Source organism: Natator depressus, chromosome 11 (genome assembly GCF_965152275.1).
Source record: "Natator depressus isolate rNatDep1 chromosome 11, rNatDep2.hap1, whole genome shotgun sequence".
In the NCBI taxonomy this organism is placed as follows: Eukaryota; Metazoa; Chordata; order Testudines; family Cheloniidae; genus Natator; species Natator depressus.
Genome location: NC_134244.1, coordinates 33,436,916 through 33,462,560, shown reverse-complemented (window position 1 = coordinate 33,462,560; position 25,645 = coordinate 33,436,916). Strand labels below are relative to the sequence as shown.

Here is a 25,645-nt window from a genome sequence, read left to right as displayed (position 1 = left end):
TGGAGAGATATTTGGAAGTGATTGCTGTGAATATACTGGTTAGTAAAATAAACACAATCACACACCACTTTCTGTTATCAGACAAATTTGTGAATTGTACACATTATACTCCAGATCAACAAACTGTGATATAACAGCCAAGTAGAAGAGACATTTATATAACCCTTTATTTTTCTGAAAATATGTATTCAATCTGACCTTGCAAATATAATTAGCTTGTGGGATGTGTGGATTTCAGTACCATGGATGCTTTACTAATTGCAACTCTTGGAAATAGATACTAAATATTTGGAAGCTGCCAATACAAAATAAAAACTGTATCTTTTTGTACATCTGTCTTAGCTACAAGAACCATAATAATCTGAAAAACAATAAAGATGGCATACTTTTTTGCAAGCATGTCGCTGGGTCAATGACCCACAATAGTTTGAGTAACACATTTTGCATAGTCAAAATTCAAATAATCTTCAAACTCAATGTCGTCTGTAATTTTTTGGCTGTATGTATGTAGCTATGCTTAATATGATCCAATATGTTATTCACTTTTTTCATGCTTTTATCCTGTGCCTGGCCAATGAGAGCAAATTTTTGATAATGTTAGTTTAAAAAAATCTGTTTTTTTTTTTCACTTTACTTTTGTACACTTATTTGAAAAGAAACTTTAAAAACTAGATTGATTAAGATGTTTGATGTTTAATACAAGGACTTTGTAAATTAAAGTACTATATAGTCACATAACTGAACATTTTTTAAAGAAAGACATTTTGTATTGCTAATGACAATGAATCTAGTTTATGCAGTGGGGCCCATTTGAGCACAGCTTTGGGGGGTTGGTTTTTGGGGTGGAATTTTTAGTCAAAAGTTCTATATAAAATATTTTAAAGAATGACATATTTCAATTCTCCAAGTTTTTGCAATAGCAAATCTAGAAACTCATTTTACGAAAGCATACCTGTATTTTGCCATTCCACACACAGTGACAAACTGCAGACAGAGATAAATTATCCTTGTTATTCAAACTTAAACTTTCCTGACATCAATATTTGTGGAGGAAAAAAAAAATCTATGCAATATGAAAGCTATCTTTAAAAATGCATTGTTACCCTGAAATTCAAGAATCTTGTTATTGTTTGTGGACAAACCTACCAGTGCATAAGAAAAAACTGCAAAAGATATAATGTGGCTATGCCAGGTGTGGAAAAAGAAGTAATGTCCCATCTAAAATATCTTTTATCACCTGCAACTGACCTGTTATCAACTGCTTAGTTTGTTTCTAGATTCTTTAAAAATTAAATTGAACATGTGACCTTAAAAGTGCAGCTAAGGTTTATGACCATTTCGTTATTTATGCTGCCATGCACTGTTAGACAACCACAAGTGAAGAACATCTTCTGTCCCTTGTAAGCCCAGAGCATAAAAAATTCAGAGAAATCTTACTTTTTATGCCATTTCCAATGAAAAGCACTAAGAACTGAAACTGACTCATGCCAAATTCATATCGCTGAATTGCTGTGATTGTGAGTTTGAAGTTTGCAACATGGAAATTATTTATAAAATGTCAATTTTATCTCTGGAAAAGAGATTCCTAGGAGTATGTGCATTTTCTTTCTTTATCCTTGGAGAATTGCTTACTGTGGTCAAATCTGCTGCACAACTTGAATATCCATATTGGGAGGGGGAGACAACTACAGTATAATACATTTATCTTGACAAGTGAGGGCATGCATCCATAACTCACAAGTAGCAAAGCCACAAGTTTTAAAGCTATATGCCTTAATGAAGATAAATGGACTATTCCACATTCACCATGGTAAAAGGTATTTAAACATTTAATACTTTTCAATGAAAAGTATACTTGGAACTTTTTTGTTTCAGGAAAGGGAATGAACTGAAATAACCTATAAAAACAGTTTACTAAGCAAGCATTTATCACCTGATTTAGAGCACAGCATATCCAAAAAAAATCAGAACACTGACACTCACATTAACAATGAAGTCTGTAAATGCAAGTTTTTGGATTTGTAATATTCTATTCAGAAACTACGTTATTTGTGCAAAATACATGATGCACTAACATGAACAAAAATGTTGAGAATGTATAGTTATAAAATTTTTGCTCTCTTTACAATGAAACAGGAAGGAAAAATAGTGATGAAGTTGGAACAATAATATAATTTGTACTTTGCTAATATTTTGAAAATTTTATTCTGAACGGAAGTACAAATATTAACACAGATACCTGTATCATAATTAAATATGCAGGATCTACTATTACAAAAATGTGATGCTTAAAAAAAGGTCATTCTCTAATAATTCAACAGTTATCAGCTTCCTGCTTTTCTTACAAATCAAAACCAAGACAAATTCCCATTTCTCTGTTCTGTAAGTCAGAGTTCAAGGCTGAAATTTTGCTTAGCTCAGATTAGGATGCCTCAGCCTTTCACCTGTAGGTCACTGCAATGAATCCGTGTTTCGCTTAGTAGTGATTGAGTTGCTACCATTTGACAGATCTTTGTTGGTTATTTGGCTATCTGTAAAATAAACTGGTGATCCCATTCTAACTCATAGTGGACGGATATCCACATCACAAAACACTATCACAACTGGCATTCTTGCTGACAATTTCACTGGGCTTGGTCAATGATTGATCAGGCATGCAGAATGAACTACTCTGACCTCCAGGGACATCACTCTAGATCAGAGTTGAAGTACATTGGTGTGACACTGTTGGGGAAGCCGGTACCAGGAGTAAATAAATAACTTTAGTTTCAAGTTCTCACAATCTGGCCATTTATGGATCTAACAAAAAAAAAAAATCACAATTACAGAGCAGCCAAAATCTTGTGCTCTGTTCATTCTTGTGATTATTTACTACAGGATTTAAAATAGTAAAGATCACCTAATAAGCAATGCAAAGGTAACTCAAGAAATACCAAGCTTTTTCTTTGGTTGGTTTATTTCTCAACCATTCAATTTTTCTCTCTTCAGTCTCTGCAGCTATAATACATACAAGACCAAAAATACTCAAGATCCCTGCAGATTCTTTTCTTTTCAAAGGGACTATTAGGTCAATAACCTTGCACCCAGGCACCTCCTTTTCAGTCTGTGTGGTGATGCTTAAAAAAATGGCTTAGGCCCACTCAATGTGGCATTTTAAAGTAATTTTTACTGAAGATATAATGGGTCTGACAATACAATATCAACAGAATTAATACATGATCATTGACAATGCATGATAACACTTCAGTGGAAAGGTCAACAATATTTATACTCCTATCGTGCCCAAAATGTGTTAGGCACCGTACAAACATATTGAAAGGCATAATCCCTGCGCTACTACTTGTAATAGTTTCTACCAAAGTTATACATTATAAGGACTCCTTAATACTTGAGTGGTATAAATTAAAATTTCTAAACAGCAATGTTAGTAAGTCAAACGTTAATAATGAATATTGCATCAGGAAAAAGTAGTCTTGTCACAAAAACGATCAATAGCATGTATTTTTACAAAGCAACAGAAGAGTAATTTACTGTGAAGTGGTATCAGCAAAATAATTCACAATAAATAGCCACAGAACTAGTATTACAGCCAAGTTGCTAGTGTTAATGTGTTTGGGTCTTGATTTTACTTGGTTGGTTACTTTTTTAAACTTTGGAGGGCCATGGGCAGAGCGGAAAAACAACAACAGACTGCTAGATTAATACTTCCAAATTATATTTTTAATGGCCCATAAGGGGACCGAGAACATAACATGGATGTATTCTTAATTCTTATTCTTCTCTAAATGCACACATATAGACTACCAAAAACTTATCAGATGACTCCAGACTACTTACCAAAAACCATAATAAAAAACACAACACCAAAAAACTCCAAGAGGTGATTTTAAAGGGCCAATCTCAATTTCCAATTTCAGGTACTATACCTGTCCCTCCACCAATTCTAATTTTAGAGTCATATTATTCTGACTTCTTAAAAATATTCTCTCTTCCATTGCTGTGTGGACACTCCAAACAAACAAACAAAGGGGAAAGACACTGAATATACATAGGAAATGCTAATCCTTACATAAAATAGTGAGGAGCCCATTGAAAACCCTAAGACAGATAGCTATGGCTAAAAGGATGCAGCCTTTCAGGAAACTAACAAAAACTGAGCCTTTAAACTCAGTTGAAGGAAACTATGTTGGAACGGTCTTCAGTGCCCTTATTTTATGTAAGGCATCATTGATAATCATTTGACTCCATTAGAGCACTGGATAATTTTCCCAAGTCAGTAAGACTTTATATCGGGGTGGCCAACCTGTGGCTCCAGAGCTGCATGCCACTCTTCAGAGGTCAATATGTGGCTCCTTACCTAGGCACTGATTCCGGGGCTGGAACTATAGATGCCAACTTTCCAATGTGCTGGGGGGTGCTCACTTGTCAACCCCCTGCTCTTCCCCAAGCCCTGTCCCCACTCCGCCCCTTCCCCTGAGCCTTGCATGCCCTCAGCTGATTGCAGTGGGTGGGGGGGTGGGAGGAGTAGGCGCTGATTGGTGGGGGCTGTCGGAAGGCACTGCGGGCTGGGGAGCGGATGTAGGGCTGCTGACATATTATTGTGACTCTTTGGCAATGTACATTGGTAAATTCTGGCTAGTTCTCAGGCTCAGGTTGGCCACCCCTGCTCTATATGGCTATGGAAGATTTAGACACTGAGCTGTTGATTTGCAGCAGAAAGGATAGTCTTGGAGAGCAGTCCAGCTTTCTTTCTTCTTGTTTGGGAAAGTATGTGTTAAGGAAGTCTAGTCTTAACATATGAAGTCTGAAAATAGCAAAATAAAGTTATGCTATTCAATGTGCACTGTTCAGTGCTGAGAACTAAACAAAGGAAGACAGTCCTGTGCTCCAAAGATCTTAACATCTAAGTCAGAAACAGGCAGAATCAGAGTTCTAGGACTTGATGCAAGAAATTTGTTTTTTAGGAGAGACCTCCATTAAGAAAGGGAGGTCATTTGGCACACACGCAGATGAAGTTGTGGTTAAAGAGATGACATACCATTAGTTTCTGTGTAGTGTTTTATTTCATTTAGTTCAAACTAACCATGACCATTCTTGAAAAGATTAAATCTCATTTATGCAGGATAAAGCAAGCCAACAAAACTCTAAGGGACACAGTTTAATCCAATGTTTTCTATGATAGCTACAGTATGCTTTATCATTCTAAACTGAAACCTGAATAAGCAAACCAAACCAATGACAGAGGGAAATATTATGCTTATGATGATCTTGTGGTTAACGATCTGCATTAAGACTCAGGATATCCGGGTTCAATTTCCATCTCTGCCATAGACCTCCACTGGCAAGTCACTTACATTCTGTGCCTCAGTTTCTCATCTGGCAAATGAGAATGTTTTCTTTCTCCCAACCTTTATGTATTGAGATTGAAGGATATTCAGGGCAGGGACCATGCCTTTTTCCAGAACCTAGCATAATAGGGTCCTGGTTGAAACTTCTAGGTGCTACTGTAAAATAAATAATAGTGCATCTCTTAACTCTACTTTGAAAAGAATATGTATCTGGCCTGTTTCATGTTTTCTTTTCTTAGAAAAGGGATAATCTATACGAATTAGCTATGAAAGGACTATGCAATTTAGAGTTCATTAGAAACAAACTGGTTGGATGAAGAGCTTTTTGAAAATGGCAAGCTACCCAACATCCTGGGCACAACTTCTGAGGCATCTAAAATATTCTATTTTTGTATCAATCCAAAAACCAGATTTTTTTAATGAGCAATAAACAACAAAATTGCAGTATCTTTCAAGCTCTCATGAATTATCTCAGGTAAATGACAGAAGCACAAAATACTTTATAATATTTGGTTTACCTGACAAGATGCCCAATAGTTTTGTATAATACATGCAGTTTATTTACAAAAGAAGTTTCCTCTCAAAGAAAAGTTGATCCCTTCTGAAAATGCAGATTGCTCTTCTGTTACAAATTATAGGTATTTTCTGTCAGTCATTTTGACAGTGTCGTTACTACAAGGACTACTATAATGCAACGGACACTTAAACCACTGTTTTCAGAGAGATTTTTATATTGTACCCCTGTTTAATATATGAATAATACAAAAAAACGTATTTTGATTTGAGAAACAGATTTCTCACATCAAATATACACCTAATAACAGAAATACTTGGTAAAATACCCTGGAATAATGTCTTAAAGTATCAATCACAGAAAACCAGTAAAGTGCCTTTGGAAAAAACTCACCAGAACTGTTTTCAGTGGTGCCATGGCTTTTAGGTTGTAATTTAAAAATACACTGCAAGGACTACCTATTTACCAGACTTTGGGGGAAGGAGGGACCTGATAAAGACTGATGTTTGGGGTGGGGGTGGGGGGAAAAGAGGAATTGATTATGTTGGATTTATTGTAGTTATTTTTTGGTTTCGGGATGAGGAACAGCTGCTGATTTTGTAGTTTTTAAAAAAAAATCTGACAATTTTTGGCAAACACATATTGAGCTCCGGAGAGACTTAAAAATGTTAGAAATTGAAACAAAAATGTCAATATTTAGCAATTCTACAGAGCTTTTAATGCATGTATTACAGAATGTTCTACAAAGGTGGTTAATCACTGTTACCCCATTTTACAGATTGGGAAACTGGGGCAAAGAGAGGTTAAGTGACAGGTATACAGTCACATAAGCAGATCAGTGGCAACAATTAGGAATAAACCTGCATGAGGTCACTTCTCCCACATCCTATTCTGGTGCCTATATGGACTAAAATGAATTTATTTCCAAATGAATTCAACCCCAGAAATTAATGTAATACTTTCCAAACTCTGGAAACAGTAATCAGCCAACTTTAACCAGCTAACTCAAGCTTCATTCTTGTGCTTTATGTTATGATAAACCTGCTGGGAATTATTGTTTTATAGACAGGATACCATTAGACAATACATTAGAATTGCTGGTACATAGTTATGGAGAAAAGTTGTGATAAACACTTAACAATATAGATTTAAAGTAATGAAAATCCCACCGCACTTTATGAAAGATATGAATAAGTTGGAGAAGCAAGAGGATAGCAACAAAAATGATAGGAGGTTTAAAAAAAATGTGACCCATAAGGAAAAGTTGTAAGAACTGGCCACGGTTAATCTAAGGAAGAGAAGGCTGAGGATTCAAATACGTAAAATGTTGCTGTAAAGAAAACAGTGATCAATGGTTTTCCATGTCCAAAGGTAGGACAAGAAGTAATCTTCTTAGTTTAGAGCAAAGGAAATTAGGTTAAATATTAGGGGGAAACGGTCTAAATACAGGGATATTTAAAGCACTGGAGCATGTTGCCTAAGGAGGTTGCAGAATCCCTGTTACGGGAGATTTTTAAGAACTAGTTAGACAAACACATGTCTGGGATGGTCTGGATATACTTAATCCTGCCTCAGCATGGGGAGATTGATTAGATGACCTCTGAGGTTCCAAGCCCTACATTTCTATTATTCTATGTTTTCAAACAGCACCTTTAAAACATACCCTAAAAGTTAAATTTCAATTTAAGCCATGTCTACATTAAAAACTTCTGCTGGGTAGCTGTGTTGGTCAAGGGTATGAGGAGGAATGATCTGTGATCACAGTATGATCACAGCAAAATGGTGGGTTCAGTTGATTTCTATAGGCCAAATATCTTTTTGATATGAGCAGCACTGCAAACTCCAACTGTTTAAAAAATCATGAGATAGGTGCCCCCCCCAAAATTATGCAACTGGTTTAAAATAATAATGTGAAGAGTTATTTTTATGTGCCTTCTGGTTTTGCTCCTTTAAAGCACACTCTGGTCATGTTTTCAAGCTTTTTGCCACAACCATGAGGAATAGAACCATTTTTTTTTTTTAAATGAAGGCTGAGACTTTTATTTAATCATTTGACTTCAGGAGATGGAGCTTTAAGATAAACAATATTGCAAGACTTGCAGTATAAATCACAAGAGTTGGTAACAATGACCTCACTGCATGTTGTGCAGTGGGGATTGTTGTCTGGCTTGTAGGAAAAGGTGTCTCCCCTTCAGAGGCGAAATACCCCAACAGTGATTTGCTGCAGGAGCTTCAAGCCAGATCAGCATGGGGACACTGACCCATACCCCACACAGGGGACCAGAAGAGAACAGACTATTTAGGTCCATGCCCGTGCAGGAAAAGCCCTCTTTTACCTGGATCAGGGATAGTAGCACCCACACTTCCACCCATGAAAGTAGTTAAATACCAGGTTTCGTCATGATTCACTGTGGGCATAACACTAGTCACGCTCCTTTCTCAAAGATCTGGGGAGGAATTTTTCCCTCAACAGATTGGCAGTTTAGCTGGTGTGAACATGAAACAGGGATTAGGCTATGATGTCGCAACTCATTATGTAAGTGTGGGGCAGATGTCCAGTGCAGGTACTCCGTAGGGAAAGAATGCAGCGACCAGATAAAATAGATTGGTGAAGGATTTAAAGGAGTTATTCTACAAAGGAGAGGAATTTGGGGGTGGAGGGTTCATGCACCTATAACTGGTATGGCAGGGACTCAGCCCTCTCCATCCTTATTCAAAGGGGAAGTGAAGTTCCAGTAGCTGGTTGGCTGGCAACCAGAATGGGTTAAGGGAGAGCGCTTTTAGTATTTTCAAGAGCTCCAGCAGCTCGCCCCCCCCCAAGGTATATGTAAATTATTATTATGGAATTACCTACACTGTACACTTTTACCTGCCAGATACTCCTTGACATTTAGGAATAAAGTTGCATAATAAACCACATCCAGTGTCTCCTATCCTCCCTTCTAGCATAGTCGGACAACGTCGTAAGAAAAGTTGTGAACTATTTTTATATTTACAAAAAATACCAGACTACACCTGCACTTCCTCATATTCAAGATTAGGAAAAATAAAAAGACAACAGAAAAAGTCAAAGTCTAGTTTCTCCCCCAAAGATGACATTCACAGTTACAGCAAAGAGTAGATAATACACTTGGTCTTAATAAGTGCTGTAGAACAGCAGTGTTATTTACTGTGAAGATAACATATTTAGCAATTAATTTAATATTAACTCTGATCTAATTTAAAAATGCAGCAATAGAATACACGTTATTTGACTTTGATACAATATAAAGCAACCTGTCCTGATTTTTATAACACAGGAAGAAACAAAGAGAAAATACATACTGATGACTAAGGAAATCTTGTACATATTTTATCAAAATATTTCACTTTTCCCTCCAACATATCAGTTATGTAATCAGGAATTTAAGACATTTGGGTCAATTTAATTCCTTTTTAGTATTTTCTAGAGCTCCAGAAGCTTATTTGTTTTTAAATCACTTATATTTTGGTTTGATGAATACTTATATAGGCAAGCTTTTCACTTTGAAAAAACTAAGAATAGACCCCAAATTTAGAATGGACCCCAGTTTTGCTCAGTCATAATGATCTGATGTCAAAGAGTTCACATATAATTTTATAACAGATGAGCACTCTGAGGTAATGGTAATATTTAGATGAGCTGGTGGGTAGCTTTAATATAATCTTGCTATATAACTACTGTATTTCATATACAGAAAACAAATATTTTCAAACTATTTATAAAATTATATTAATGTCATACATCTATATTAGGATTTATTTTAAATAATTGGTCTACAGTACAATGGAAGTGCATGCTCAAACAAAACATCTCAGCAGTATTTTAAAGCAGTAACCACCTAGCCAATTTCTGTACGTTCTGTAGTTTTTCTAATCCACTCTCCCTGTGGTTGAGCAAAATCGAATTGCCTCTCACATTTGCAGACAGCTCTGTGAAGGTGATAATAGAGCTGCTCCCTGCTGTCATGAGGCAGGAAATAGGAAAATGGCATATGGGGCTAGAAAGAAATAAAAAAAAGAACTAAACAAGAACAAAAGAGATTTCAACAAAGGACAACTATAACCCAATGTGCTTTGCAAGTTAATCTTTTCATAATCATTTAACATACTTAATCATTCATCTGCATCTTTACTCAAAAATCTAAATGGCTGAGACCAAGTCTTTAGGGAAGTTTTTATTGTCTAAAACATTTGGAATGCAGATACCACCAGAAACTGTCATGTGCAATGCTTATAAAATAAAGCACTATTTCTGCTCATGTTAGGGGCTGAACCCTTCCCAATTTGCGATTAGTAAGCTTTAACTATCTGTCCAAAATTTAATATCTCAAATTTTAAAACACTATAGACCGGGATTATCTGTTTATTCAGAAAAAGGCTCAAATGGTAGAAGTGTTGAATGGTTCTTGAATAGCAAACAGATGACTAAGTTAGAACTGATTATTCCAAATATATAATATGGCTTACGGCTACAGGCTTGCTCAGGGACTTTTGATGCAAGTGTTGGAACAAATGAAAATGGTACCCTTTCAGTAGAGTTTTTTGATTCATTTATAACCAGACAGAATATTAAATGAGTCATTGAGATTTTTTGAAATGTGGGTCCAACATTCAAGAACTAATATGCATTTCATAGTGTTTTTATTTTAAATCTTAGTTAAGTAAATTAAAAAAATTTTAAAAAAACCTACTGTACCTTTCCTTTTACGCTCTGGATAGGATCCACCACCACAGCTACAGCTCTTTCCGATAGAGCTTCAAAGCTCTGCTGAGTATTGATATCCACACCAGACAGCCAACAGCCAAAGCCAGGATGACTATGATACCAACCAACAACCATCTCAGGCCTGAAACGAAGAGGGCATTTAGAAATTCCTAGCAATAAAAACCTATGATATGAAAAGAAACATTGAAATAACAGGGTATCAATTAGAATGAGAAAAGACACACAGGTGTGAAAAAAGCACCATTAGAAACATTTAAATTACTCACCATCGTATGGTGAAAACATGGAAATGAATAAGTGCGACAAAGGAGTGTTATCATTAAGGGATGCACATTAGCAGTGGTAGATCAAGCTTTCAGTTTTTCACCCTGTTACCACACCTTCCCTGAACCAGTTTTTACCCTTTCAGCTCAAGTAAATATCTATTCTTTAACTCCTTGGAGTCAGGAGTTGAATTTTCATGGCAGAAAGTCCATTTCAGACATGGACGGCAGGAACAAACGGCGGGAAAGGATTAATATCAATTAAACCAGCAGTAGAACTAGAAACTCAGTCAAAAAGCAATTTGCACTGTTCTGCTCAGCTGTTGAGCCTTTTGCTAACATTAATTTTGAAGTTTTTTCCACAGTAAAAGAATTTGAGCAAGCAGATGACAACTGTTGAGAGTTAGAGTAAAATAAAAAGTTTAAAACACGAAGATGCTTTGTATCAAAATGTTTTTTCCCCTTTCTTTTATATACTAAATGTAACTGTAGGCCTGTAAATAAAGCTAAAATACCCAAAGTTATAATGCTTTCCTATTTATAAAGTACAAACATTAGTTCCTTTAAACTGAGTTATTTTCTAGCAACTCCATATACTAACTAGAGGGGCATTCAAATCGAAGCTTACTATTATGATAATAAGAGAAGGAAGTTTATGACACTCATCTGGATCTGAAGTGTATCTCCTGAAAACCATGGGGAGAAGTGGGTTGTATAAAATGCGATATTCATCATAATACTAGGTCAATTATTACTGTTTAACATTAACAAACACCCCACAGATCACAGGTCTTGCATGTAGTATATGGAATGTGCAGCCTAACCCACACAGTACACCACTTAAACTTTCAGATGTTGCTTTGAAACAGTTACCTTCCTGTCTGTTTCAGCATATCCAACATTTTGGCTTGAAATACAGGATCAACTGCCTCTACACTGACACCCTGATTTTGGAAGAGAGACAGCATTAGTGTATTTACATATAAAGTAATTTAAAAGATAAACATGCATGCAAACAAACAATCTCTTACTGCTCTGACATAAAATGATCTAATAGCTTCACTAATGACGACACATTACTCTTCACAGTTTTATTCAAGTTCGTCTACTCGAATTTTTTTGGAAATTGTGTAATTTTTAAATAAATCAAAGTTCTAGCAGAGCATTATTTAAATATAACAACAAATCTATTCCTGTAGTTCCTTGGAAAAAAAAAATGCTGAGTTTTCTGTTTAGAAGGGTATTTTGGGTGAGCACCACCACCAACCATGCAAAAAAACCAATTCATCTGTCCTCTCCATTTCTAGTTTGTGCACACTGCTTCCTGCTGCTTACTGCCAGTCCAGTTTCAGGTCTGTTGCCACTGGTAAGGGTAAATACCCTCTTGCAGAGCCTGGCAAAGGGCATACACCATCAACAAAGGCAGTGAACTGACTATGTAGAACATGCTAGCCAATGCATAAAATAAACTGAGAAAGAATTCTTTAATATTTCAATTACATGTAATCTTGATGGCAATTAAGGAAACTGCCTCTTTAATTAAGACCAATATTTCATTTGAGCTACGCACAGTGCCACTATAAATTTCAATTCCAGCTCCCAGTTTATTGCCCTCTTTTAATAAAATTCAATTTCTTAACCTCAAGTAAAACCAATCACCTTTCCACACTAAGGAAATATCATCTAACAGTCATGCCACTAGAGTACAAATTCTGCCCCAGAGAAGTGATTCAAATTCACAGTTTCAGCAGTGCCACTACAGTTAAGGGCATGGCATCATTTCCATCAAACTCTTACTTTCCAGAGTTTGCAACATGGCCTTAATACCTCCATCAGTACTGCAACTGGATATACAGGTCTTGAAGTCACCAGTTTACAAACTTTAAACACTGTGGTACTATACCTATGGACAGCATAAAGGCCTTAGTTAAGGACTTAGTGGGAGCCATAGGTTTGACTTAAACCCCTAACCAAGTTCAACTTAAACATTTTCTTAACAGACTTTAGACATTTAATATGGGCATAATCCAGACACTGATATCATTAGTAGTTTTTCATACCTTATGTGTGTTGGGATGAGGGGAAGGAAAAACATAACATGATGTACAATTATTTAATGTGAGAGAAAACATTTACTCTAGTTCCTACTGAAAAGTACTCACTGTTCCTGATTGTGGCATAGCAAACACATCAATCACTCTGACGGTATAATCATCAACAAATTCTCCAAGCATCAGACCCATAACTTCCATAGGAACACCAGCACGACCATGTTTCAACATCTAGAAGTGAGACCAAAAGTTACAATGACATACTATGGTATTATTTACAAGAGATTCAGGGTTTGATTTGGGATAGTTCTGCCTCTACCAAAATGCCACTGTTCTTATTTTTATTTTACTCATTAGTTAACAGCATGTTGCGTGTTTTGAAAATGTAAAGCATTGGAATAGTGCTAAGAATAATACAAGCAATAAAGATTGGTGGCAAGAAAATAACTGGAACATTTACAGTAAGATTCTATAACTACATTTAAATAAACAATCCGGTCAAAAACCAAGTTGTCAACACTACAAGTCTATAAACTTTTTACACTTTATGGAATACTAGACAAAGATAATGCTTTATATCTTAAGTGCTATTTTCAGTAAAGACTGTAGAATACTTACTTTCAGCAGTGCAAGGGAAGAGATATAAACCTGTTCTGCTGTATCCACTGCAGGAGCATCTGTAGGTGGCCCCTACAAAACAGAATAAATTATTAACTATTTACTCCACATTTATTGCATCATTTTCTAATTATTTCTATTTTATTTTGCACAAAATTATAAGACTAAGAACACTGTGCACCTGACTGTGCTTTTATGTACAGTAAATCCATTGGTTGCAGTGTTTACAATGAAAACATACAGCACTTTTTTTACACTAACCTATTTTGCAACTTAGGGGAACTTACCTATGATATCTAGACACCTAGCCAGAAATCAAACAAAATAAACTGGTAAATATTGTGCTGGGTGCAAACCGGTTACAAAACATACGGAATCAGTGACGGGTTTCCATTAGTAAGAGTTAAGTCTTTCAGCAATGCTAACCTTCCTCAGCTGTAAAATATCTCCAATTCACCAATTAACTATGTGTTTCTTACAGTGGTGTGAATGTAAATGCTGCTGGGCTAGCATGATTAACTGGCACCAACACAAACAGCAGTTTCCCTTTGCTTCATCTGTTTTCAGTTAAAGACGACTTGCAGATAAAGGCAACAGGAGCACTTTTCAGATACACTGGTACAGTGAGCATAAAATGGATCTCCAATCCCTAGGTGGAAAAGCTGTGAACAAAACACTTTGCTCTTTGCTTTATGAGTTGTTATTCAAAAATTAGCACAATTGTCCCAGGTGTGAATGATTGGTTGAGGAAGGTATTGTGTACTGCTGAAATGGAAAAAAAGTACAGCAGGCTATCTGAAGATAAAACTATGCAGTTCTTGGGAAGTGAGGGACAAGATGACCTTCTCTAGACAACCACATCTCATTTTATCCCTTTACCACCCAAGTCATAGTACTTCATTAGTCAAATGTGTTTGTATTACAGTCTTCGTAAAAGGAGACAACAGGGTACATTTGCTCTTAGTAATGCTGTGTAAATGTGAAATAACTAGAAAAAATTCCAGTGAGGAAAAAAAAAGTCCAGTCCATGATGAGTGAAGGGAAAAGAATTATATGAGACTGTATGTTATAATTTTGGAAGGCATTCCAATGCCAAAGTGATGAGCACTGTTTAAAGACTAGATTTAGACAACTTCATTAAATAACTCCTCACTTTTAGAGTGAAACAGTAATATTGGAACGACATGCTCCCAACACAGATCCAAGTGAGACATATTGACCAGCCTTATGGGCCATAAAATCTGAAGATAAAGTCAAGAGTTAGAATAAAAACCACTCACCTATTGTACCTACTTTCATTTGTGTATGTACATCTCTCTCTCTCTCTCTCACACACACACACCCCACCTGGGCATGGTATAAGGTACTTATACAACAAGAAGGATTTTTTTCTGTGGAACATTTTAATAATAAAAATCCGGATGACTTCCTCCACTACAAATTAGTTTTCTCCTCTTTACTTGTGCCACCTTTCTGGTCAACCAGCAGTAGTCCTATACTCCTTGATCCCTGCATCCACAATTCTATATACTTATTTGCTACCTTTGACTCTTTACTCCAGTTTCCTGTCCTGGCTGGCATTGTTCCCCAGATTAAAAAAGATAAGGTCCTGGCCACACTACTGCACACAGCCAACTATCAAGACTGCTTACTTTACAATTTCATCTCAAAGCCACATCAGAAACACCAGCTAAAGTCAAGACTCTCCTTTTCTGAAATAGTTGAGCTTCTTGGGCAGTATATCAGACACCACTTTTCTAAGGAATAGTAGCAAAAGGTGGTCCAGGACTTCATTTTGGATTGCTGGCCGATTTCTTGAGAGACAGACAACTCAGATTTATATTCCCCACTCTCTCTGACTCAGCTCTCACATGCCCCTTAGAACAATCAAAGGGCATAAATATCCTTTGTTACAACAGGATACGTAATAGTCATGGGTAGTTTAACTTACATTTTTATAGTTGAGCTTCTTAAGCTCCCTGTCTTGCCCTTCTGGAGATCAAGAATAAACAGTGTGCTACCTGGTAATGGACTGCCTTCTTTATCATCTTGACTGTGGATGAATGTGCTTGATGTCTCTGGATGATATTGCGGTGATAGAGTGGCTACATCACTTACCCAACATCTAACTCACTGTTTGTGTGGTGCCATCAGAAGCCATACACCAGAAGAAGTCTCCTTCCTAAAACTCTCATCTCTCCCTCTTGACTTCTAGCCGATTAGAGGCTACAGTCAACAGTGTCATTCTTGAAATTTTGTCCTCCATCTTTCACAACTCCATTCTCCCCTCTATTTTTTCCTGTTACCTCTCTGGCCATTCCATCATCTTTCAGTGGGTTTTCCCTAGGTCACCCAGTGAATCTTTAGTCTGAAAATTATAATTGAAATTATGTGAATGGGTGATCTCACTTACAGAGAGGGGTGCTGAGGGAGAAAAGTAGTGGACTAAGATAGGACCTTGTGGGAACCCCCACAGAAAGTGAGGGAGTAGGTATTTTTGGAATTAGTGGGATGAATTTGAGAAAGGGAAAATATAGCTTGAATAAGTCTTTTGCAGTATGATTTATTAGGCTGTGGAATAATAAATATCTAGCTCTTGTATAGTGTTTTCATCAGCAGATCTCAAAGTGTTTTACAAAGGTCAACATCGTTATCCCCATTTTATAAATAATGAAACTGAAGCACAGAGAGGTTAAGTGATTTGCCCAATAACTGTTCCAACAATACCTTCCCTGTCTCAACCCTCCCACAGGACTAGCCTAAATAATCTGCCTCACCCCAGGTACAAACCTAAATATTATTTACCCTCTCCCCCATAGGCATTACTTGGCCAAGTTGCACATTAACATTCAATCTTTCCCCAGGAAGGTCCCGATTAGCAAGGCATATGCTTAACTTTAAAGTGGGGCTGTCAATTAATCACAGTTAACTCACGCGATTAACTCAAAAAAATTAATCGCAGTTTTCATTGCACAGTTAAACAATAGAATACTAATTGAAATGTATTAAATATTTTTGGATGTTTTTCTACATTTTCAAATATATTAATTACAGCACAGTATACAAAGTGTACAGTGCGCACTTTGTATAAAATGGTGTTGTATAAATGGTATTTTATTATATTAAAATTTTATTAACAGTGAGATTAATTGCATGATCAATTGCAATTAATTTTTTTAATGGTGCGATCAATCACGATTAATTTTGTTAATCGCTTGACAGCCCTACTTTAAAATCAATAGGATTTCAGCATGTGCTTAACTTTAAACACATGCTTACGTGTTGCCCTGAGTATTGATGTTTCCTTGAATTAGGGACACAACCCAAAAAAAAAAAAAAAAAAAAAAATCATTCTGCCAGCCCCTTATCCATTTTCGCTGTTCTTCCCTGATACCTCTTGAATTAGCCTAAGCTTTTGGAAAGGAGTTGGCCGGAAATGAGCACAAGATTCCACGTGTAGTCTCTCACCAGAACCATATAGGGAGGGATTTTTACATCCTTGCTCTGTAATGTGAATCCTCTCTGTAAATAGCCCAAATCTGTATTGGACATTTTGCTAATACATTTCATTACAAACTCATGTCTAATTAGGTTCCCACCATCCCTACATGCTATTCAGCATTATTGCTATTTTCCAGTTATCTGTGTTTTTGCTTTATTTGGCAAAAGATGTTTTACCTTGCATTTTCCCTAGAATGAATCTCATGTTACTCTCTAATCAGTGTTGGTCCCTTTGCACTATTTCTTTGTCCTCCAGTGTTCAGAGCTCCCCAAAACGTACGATCATTTGTGAATTTCGTTAATATGGTGTTTACTCTCTTCTAGATCATTAAAAAGATGTTAAACAACACTGGACCTAATACTGATCCCTGTGGTACCCTACGTGACAAATTGCCATGTATTACTTTCTACATCTGGTTCTTTAACCAATTGACAGTGTTCTGATGCAAGTGATTCAAACTAATTTTGGGAGCAGGAATTAGTGACACAGAATATCAAATACTTTATTAAAAGCACAAACATGTAACATCTACTTTTCTTTCATCCACTAATCTTGTAATTCTATCAGTTTGTCTGGCATAATGTATTCTTAAATCATGCTGCTTTTGCACGTAGTTCTTTTATCCACTAGATGTTGTGGGAGGTTGTTTTTTTGTTTTTTAAAATCACTACATACTCAACTACTGCATTAATAAGAGAAAGACTTTTGACATGGTAACTGCAAGGAATACTTTAAAAAAAAAATTGAAAAACTAAGGCAGTACCAATCCTCTGGAAAAGTAACTCTTCAGTTCACCAACTTTTTCAAAATAGCCTTTAAGGTTTATAATGTTGGTTTTCTAATTCTCTTAATGCTTCCATATGTTGAAAATTAAGTCAATTCGGACGCCAGAGTGTGATCCATAAGTGGCTGCCATTCTAGCCTGTGCACTTGAATAGTGGTCACAAGTCCATTGCATCTGGTGTCTGGGTGAACAGTTCAGATTCCAAGGGACCCTCCTCTGGCCCATTCCCACTGCAGCCTTCCAGAGGCCTGTGTACCCCTTCTGTGAGCTCCAAGACTGACAGTCTTACGGGAACCTTCATACCAGGTGCAAATGTCACCCTTAGTAAATTTAACTGCCTGCCAGCTTGAGTGAAGGGGCACTATATTGATGAACCTTACTGCTAAATTAAATGGTGCATCAAACCTGAACTTTTAGATATTTACATCTTCAATACAACTTGATTATATAAGCAGATAATGAGCAAAAGAAAAATGTGCTTTTGCTCCTTTTTGATTCATTTTGCTGTTTAGAGATAGCCAGAAGAGTCCCCTCCAACACCCTAAAAATTCTTTATTGTATTTCACATGAGAAATAGGAAATATTACCTTCCCCTATTCCTACTGGATAGTTTCTTGGGAAAACAGGAGAGTGAATGGGGGTTATAACATCACAGGAGACATGTGTGAGAAATTCCTTCATTTGTTCTTTTATAAATAAAGGACAATACAATCACTATAAAAAGTCAAAGGAAAACAGTTTTAAAAAAATCTTTAGCTACCAATACATACGGCAAGCACAAAGCATTCAGCAACATTAAAATCAATCGGGGGGGCGGAGGGGGAAATAGATGCTGCTACCTCTAAACTGAGTCAGTGAACTGACTTGCCTTCAAGCCAATCGTCTCATCCATAAGCACGACCAGTCTTTATTTAAAAAAAAAAAAAAAAAAAAAAAAAAGCTATCACTTAGAGAAATCAGGATTACTGGTAAACTTGCATCATGAATAAGCATTTGTTTGGTCTCTTATTTCAGTGAAGCAAAATTAAGTTTTCAATAAGTGTTCTATGAACAGAACGGGAGGATAAACTAAATGAGGGGTTATTTTTCTTTTACATGTTTAAAATATGATCCAGTATAAGAAGCTGTGACTTTTACTTGGACAGCCTTTGTTGATTAAGTGTTACATAAGGCATTTGCCATTATAACAGCAAGAAAACTAATGCCTCAAAGTGTTATCTATTCAGGCCTTTTAGCAAATTTGTTAACACTTTTAGGTATATTAAACTCCACCTTTCTCTTAGTGTGAACTGGTATCAATTTAGCCAATTTTATTATGTTATTAAAATACCTGCTGATTAAATGTGAAGTGTCATTTTCGAGCACTGCCTGTCACTTATACTATTTGTTTTACATTTCTTTAAAATATGTATATAAAAGTGGACTTGAGATCGATAGCAACTGTGAAAAATATTTCAGACATTTTCTATTGTTTAATTCTATGTCAATACTGCTCTACTGTCACAATTGTATAAAAGCTGGATTTTAAATGTGTCTCATTTCAACAAAGAAGGGATTTCAACAAAGAAGCCCCATTTGACCAAATGGGTACAGCTGTAAAAAGATGCAATGAGGTAAGATCATGATGTACAATATATTTCTTTGTGGTGATATCCAACAACAATGAATTCTTACATAAAATATAATATCTGATGCATACAACACCTCAAATTTTTACAACTGGCACCATTTAAAATACAAAAAACAAGACAAACACACAAATATCCAAAGCTACAGTGTTTATTTCTTAACCAGCAAGGTAAGAAAACCTTTTAATACTTTAATTTTGTGAGTATTAAACAACTAGTGTGAAAAACAAGCGGCATGTAAACTATTTCTACTGCCTCTGCTTCAATGACTAGCTGAGGACACCTGTTATAGGAGGTGTTAATTGGCAATAGGAGTACAAGTCAGAAGCATGTTCCCCATCGTCCTAACCCAGCAAGGCTAGGTCATTAAAGTGGAAATGAATTCTTTCATGCTGACTTAACCCTTTGAGTACATAACTTCAGCTGTTACACCTAAAGACAATTGAGGGAGATTAATTTAAAATCTGTATTACTTCTGAATGTGGAAAAAAGCATTTCCACCACTCGCTCCAAAAGAAATCCTCTGGACAAAAGTCCCTGTGCACATTATATAGGAGGGAAAAGTCACCAGGGCACAAATGCAACACCTACTACTGTGGAGTAAGAATTATTTTGCTTTTCATATTGAAGAGACTCTTGAAAGAGTAAGCATTTTAAATGACTTGGAACTACTATATTTTCTAAATGTAAATCAAACAGACTAAGGTTCAGAAACAGTGAGTAAAATGTAACACGTTGTAGACTGTTACTTGCCAAAAGTGCATAGGAATATGACAATCTACAGAGAGATGTACTAGTGATAGTACAAAAGCTACATATAATTGGTTAGTTGGACTTCATAAATTCCTTTTAAGTCTGCTAATGTACACTGTACACTCTGATGATCAATTGACAAAAAAAAGCTAAGACTCCTTTAATGATGTCATCTCACTTACACAGTAATTCCTAGAATTAAAATATAAATCCAAGAAAAATAAAAATGAAGCTTGAACCCAGGGGTACACTTTTTGCTGTGAAATAATCAGAATATGTATTATATGAAAAGGTAATAGAATATACTTGAATTAAATATAGATGTTTTATTCAGTCCCCATGATAAAGGGTAAAACTTTTCAGATTTCAACAGTTCCCTTCATATAATGCACCAGAACAAAAAAACAACATATATTGCAGATCCTGCAGTATAGCAAATTAATAGCCCTCTAACATCAGTGAAGTCACAGAATGAAGACTTTTGGGATGAACAACAAATCAGGAAACACCAGAGGAATTTACAGAGGGAAAACAAATTTTAGAAGTAAAATTAAAATTTTCATGCTGAACCATCCGCACAGTCTGCATAGTGGGCATTCAGCATATTTTATTTTTAGCTTTCTAGTCTCTTGCAAATACTTCTTAATCTACCAGACAACTTCTGCAAGTAAGCACTATGTGTAGAACCGTTTGCAAGATTAGGTCCGTATTTGTACCAAACAAGCAAACAAATATGCTATAGTTATAAAACACTACATATTTATAAACAAACCATGGTCTCTCTAGTTGATTCACATACTATCAGAAAGAGAAAATTATAGAAATGTTTGCAGTTAGTCATTTATCGTATACTGATCCTCCAACTGGAGCACTGATCTTGGGCAAACATCAAGGCCTCTGCTGGTGTTTTAAAGCACGTACTGTGATGAACCCAAAACTAGCGGGGATAAGATAAAACTGCACAAGAAAATCCAATGTCTCTCAGTACATTTGCCAATTGCCCATCTCCTCCGCAAAAAGATAAACCTCAATAATTCAGGTATACCCCTAGAGCAAAACTAAGGTAACTAAAATTAATAGCAACTCTAGCTGTACTAGGAATAAAAAGTGTCTCATACCATCAGTCTTGCATATAAGGACTGTGGAATGGGGAATATAACATTATGTCAGGAAGCTTTGGCAGGCTTCAAAACAACATGAGCAGTTGAACTGGCCTGCGACAGTAACTCAAACCTCGTAGACGCTTTGGGTCTAAAACAGCAGCTTTAAGAATATTAAGTAATTTTTCCAAGTGTGCAGTCTATATCTCTTATGGGGTAACTGCAGAGAGAGAGCCAGGTCAGACTTTTTCCATAACAGAAGTATAAAAAGGTTAAAATGATCAAGAAAAAACATGCAAATTATTTGGTATCAGGTGCTAGCTGATCAATCCAAAGTTTTTAATTTTGACTAGTTTGCACAAAAATTCTTCTTTGCCTCTGCTAATATCTTCTAAATGAGAGTTTTAAGGAATTGGTTGAGCTTACCCTTTAGAAAGGCCTAAGTACAGATTCTATTTCCTATAAACCTTAAGAATTCAATTAGGTTTTGTTCAACTGGTGACCAAGAATTTTTCTTCTTTTGAATAGATGTTAAAAGTTTATCTTACAAAAAATAGTGTTCATATTTCCTGAAGCTGCTAGACAGACAAGATCTAGAAAATGATTTTACTCATGTGCTTTTTAGTCTTCACCACAGTTTAAATTACTGCCTCAAGCCCTTCTCACTATAGACTAAACACTAGGGGATCCAAAGGTCCAATCAGATTAAGCAATGCCTTTGTGCCTATGGGATCAAAGTTAAGCTTGAAATTTGATCTCAGTACAATTTATTTTAAAGATGACCAGCCAGAATCCCAATTAGCCTGTTTTATTACAAACAAACAGCTTATTTTCAATCATTAAAAATATATCTATACTGCAGAATTAGTTATACATATACATTACTTTAAGGGAGTCTATAATCCTTAAAAGATATTTTTGAATGTTGTTAACAAAATGTATTAAAATAAAGTGTCCACCTGACTGCAGCTATTTCCAGTTTTCTTGTATTGTTCAAATCAAAAACTCAAGTAGTCACTAAAACCGTGTAAGGAAAGTAAGGCCAGACAACGGTACTTGCAGTCAATACTACCTCCTACTCATTTTCAAAAATGTAAAGCAAATTTCCAGAATATAATAAAACTTCATTAAGATGGAATTAAGGTTGTAAATATCAGAGGAGGGTGGAGGTGGAAAGAACCCCCTGAGAATGCCGTAATTCTCACACACACAACACAAGATCATACTCCTCACCCAAAAATGTTAAAAAGCCTGGAAAATTCAGAGTTAAAGTTCTGCTTAAGAAAAATACAAACGATCTAACAACTGTTAGAAGTTAGTTTTGCAAAGTTCCAGTATTCCTGCCTTCAAGATTCCTACCTCACTGCCCAAAGGGATTGTGGGTTTATTTCTTGGCTAGAGACCACATCCTCAGTGGGTGTGGGGAAGAGAGAGCCTCAAGGCAAATAATGGAATTTAGTGTGTATAAACTTATATCCATGCAGAATTTCAATAGGTAAACCCAGGTTTTCTTCTACTTTATCTGGACATCACAGCTTAATTAGGGGCCTCTAGTGCTCTGTGGGTACTGATATTGGGTACCAAATCACATGCTGTGCAGGGAAACATTTAAAGGGATTTAAGGCAAAATACAGCATTCCTACTCCAAAGAGTTTACAGTGTGAAAGGACAGGATGCACTCTGAGACTCTGCAAGAATAATTAGTAATTTTTTTTTTCTGTTTTTACTTTATTTGTTATGACTGAATGCATTGTGGAAGAAGTGCATCTTTAGGAAGAATTTGAATGAAAAGATTCTTCAGGTAGGACATCAAAGCACAAAATAGGTGCACCACATCTCATTGCAACTTCCAAGCAAAAGAAATTTGTCAGTAGGTATTTGAGGAATGTATAGCAAGGAAAAAGTAGGACTGGATAACATTAAGATGACTGTTTCCTCAAGCACTTCTGATGTGTCCCAACCACCTCTGCTGGCATATCTGGAGAGATAGTAACTCAACAGTGCTAAAACAAAATGTTAATAATTAAATATGGATGAATGCAAGGACACAGAGTAGCACAACCCTTGCCATGAGCATACAAGCCCAGGAAGACAGGGGTGGAAAAAAGATGAAGCTGCTTAAGTGCCTGTGGATACCAAATCTGAACAGATGGACATTAATCTAAATAGGCAGTGGTGCTCAGAAAAGTTGCAAACTTCCTCCCATTTAACTGAAATGTGTTGTATCCCCAAAGTGTGCTATTAACCAACAAAACTTCCTACAAGGTGTGCCATTACATATGCATAAATATCCATTAGCATGCAGAAAGGCCAAAGCCAATATGCCGTTTATTTAGAGATGCAGGAATATCTAAATCAGTTGCTCTAATTAGTATAAAGGAAACTTGCATTTAATTTGCAAATTGGAAGGGATCTGCACTGAACCTCACCCACCTGTGCCTGCCAGATCACTAACCCCCATTCTGAAGCTCATGAAAGAAACTAGTAACATTGTGTTTAATCCTTGCACTGATTAGATGAGCAGATTATGCAGAATTTTAGATCAGTGGCAGGTCTCCCAAGTTCCCCTGGTGCCACAGATTTCATAAATGGGATCACTGTGTTCTTTAAAAAAAAAAAGAAAAAAAGATAATAAGGAAAAAAGGTTCCACAGCATCAAACAGTGCAATGCATGAAACCTCATAATCAAAGTGACAGTTTTCAAGTGCCATTTATAATGCCCTAATCTGGAAACATCCCAGCTAACCCATCTGATCAACAATTTCACAGATGGAAGCACTTGATGGCTAATTGGCAAGTCCATTATTCAAATAAACTAGCTATCTGCACTTCTATTTTCTTTATTTCAAGTTAAGGTGCAAACACTTTGCATAAGACACAGCTCACCCCCCCAAAAAATTGGATTACTCTCTACCCTCCATCAAATGGATTACTTTAAAGCATCCAGTCAGAATAACAATCGTTTGCTTTACTGCAGTAAAGCACTTACATGCATGAAAAAATAATGAACAGTCAAATAAAACTAAAGTTTTTAAAAATACATTAAAGTAGTGAAGATTGGTTAAGAACAATAAGGTATATTTTTAAAACGATCTCACTGCTCTCTACATCAGAGCTTTGTTAAGTGTAGCACATATATATAACAAGAAACGTAGGCCTTTCTTACGTGTTACTGATCACATTTGGGTGGAGAAAATAACTGGATGGGATGTGTCAGCATGGGTAAAAAACAGCTGGCTTTCTTACCATTTTGAAAGCCTCACAGGGAGGATGACACCAACAAAAGCTCTTATTAAATTCATCTTGTGTAACCTCTGGACAACAGGAAGAATAGTGGAGGTAGTAATCAAAAGGACTAACTAAAACATGCATATGCAGAATTAACATCACTATACATCCTGTGGCATGGAGGACAATGATTAGTAAACACAGGTGTAATGGATTCAACTAATCTCAGCAAATGGTGTGCAAAATGAAAAGGGGTGTTCCTCCAAATCCCAGTGACACTGATTCTCTTGCTGCCCCAATAAAACCTAAAGCTTAAGTTATACTCCCTAATTTGTCTTTTGCACACAAACTAGGCAGAACAGGGAAGTGGCGTACCAATCAGCTGTGCTGCAGGCACAGCTCTCCAACACTACAGAAGGGGGAGAATAAGCATAGATGGAAGGAAAAGAATAGTGGAAGGAAAACAATGACATGAGTGGTAGGAGAACCAGATGTTAGGACAGACTTTTTTTTTTTTTTTATTCATTAATCTTTCCACCTCCTGAACACAGAAGTATACTTCACAAAGGTAACTTTGCTTCTCGTTGAGTCCGATATCACTTTTTTTATTGAAATCATGCTTCCAAAAAAGGATTCATGCCATATATTAGCTGTACACAATGTATAGATTCGTTTAACATATCTAACGTTAGGAACGTCTTCAAATTCTAAATAATCTCCTTGGTATTTAAACAACTAACTGCCATTGACCTGAACTAAATTCTTCAGAGTGATTCTTCTGCCCTCACAGGCAAATGATGGGAAAAGTAAGATTTAAATACATAAGAGGATTCCTGTAAATCAATTCCTTGGTCTCATTTTTTATCTCAATTCATTATTAACTGATACAGAGAATTACTTATTCCAGCTCTCCTGTTTGCACAAAGACCCAATACTGGGAAGATAATACAAATTACTACAATTAAATAATGTAGCACCCAAAGGCCCAACCAGGACTGAGACCCCAACGTGCTGGGTGCAGTACAAATACAAAAAAGAGATAATCACTGCCATGAACAGTTTACAGTCTAAAATCATGTAGACACAGCAGAGAATGGACATATGACATA

At 36.2% G+C, this 25,645-nt stretch overlaps 1 protein-coding gene across 1 annotated transcript in view; it reads right to left on the bottom strand.

Moving 5' to 3' along the window:
- The window catches only part of PSMD14 (proteasome 26S subunit, non-ATPase 14), a 59,694-nt gene that overhangs the window by 16,767 nt on the left and 17,282 nt on the right, over positions 1-25,645 (bottom strand). Inside the window, exons 4-7 of the mRNA XM_074967441.1 lie at positions 13,542-13,613; positions 13,035-13,154; positions 11,746-11,816; positions 10,580-10,730 (exon numbers count right to left, since the gene is read on the bottom strand). Of these exons, the coding sequence (XP_074823542.1) occupies positions 10,580-10,730; positions 11,746-11,816; positions 13,035-13,154; positions 13,542-13,613 (414 nt within the window). The remainder of the gene's footprint in view (positions 1-10,579; positions 10,731-11,745; positions 11,817-13,034; positions 13,155-13,541; positions 13,614-25,645) is intronic.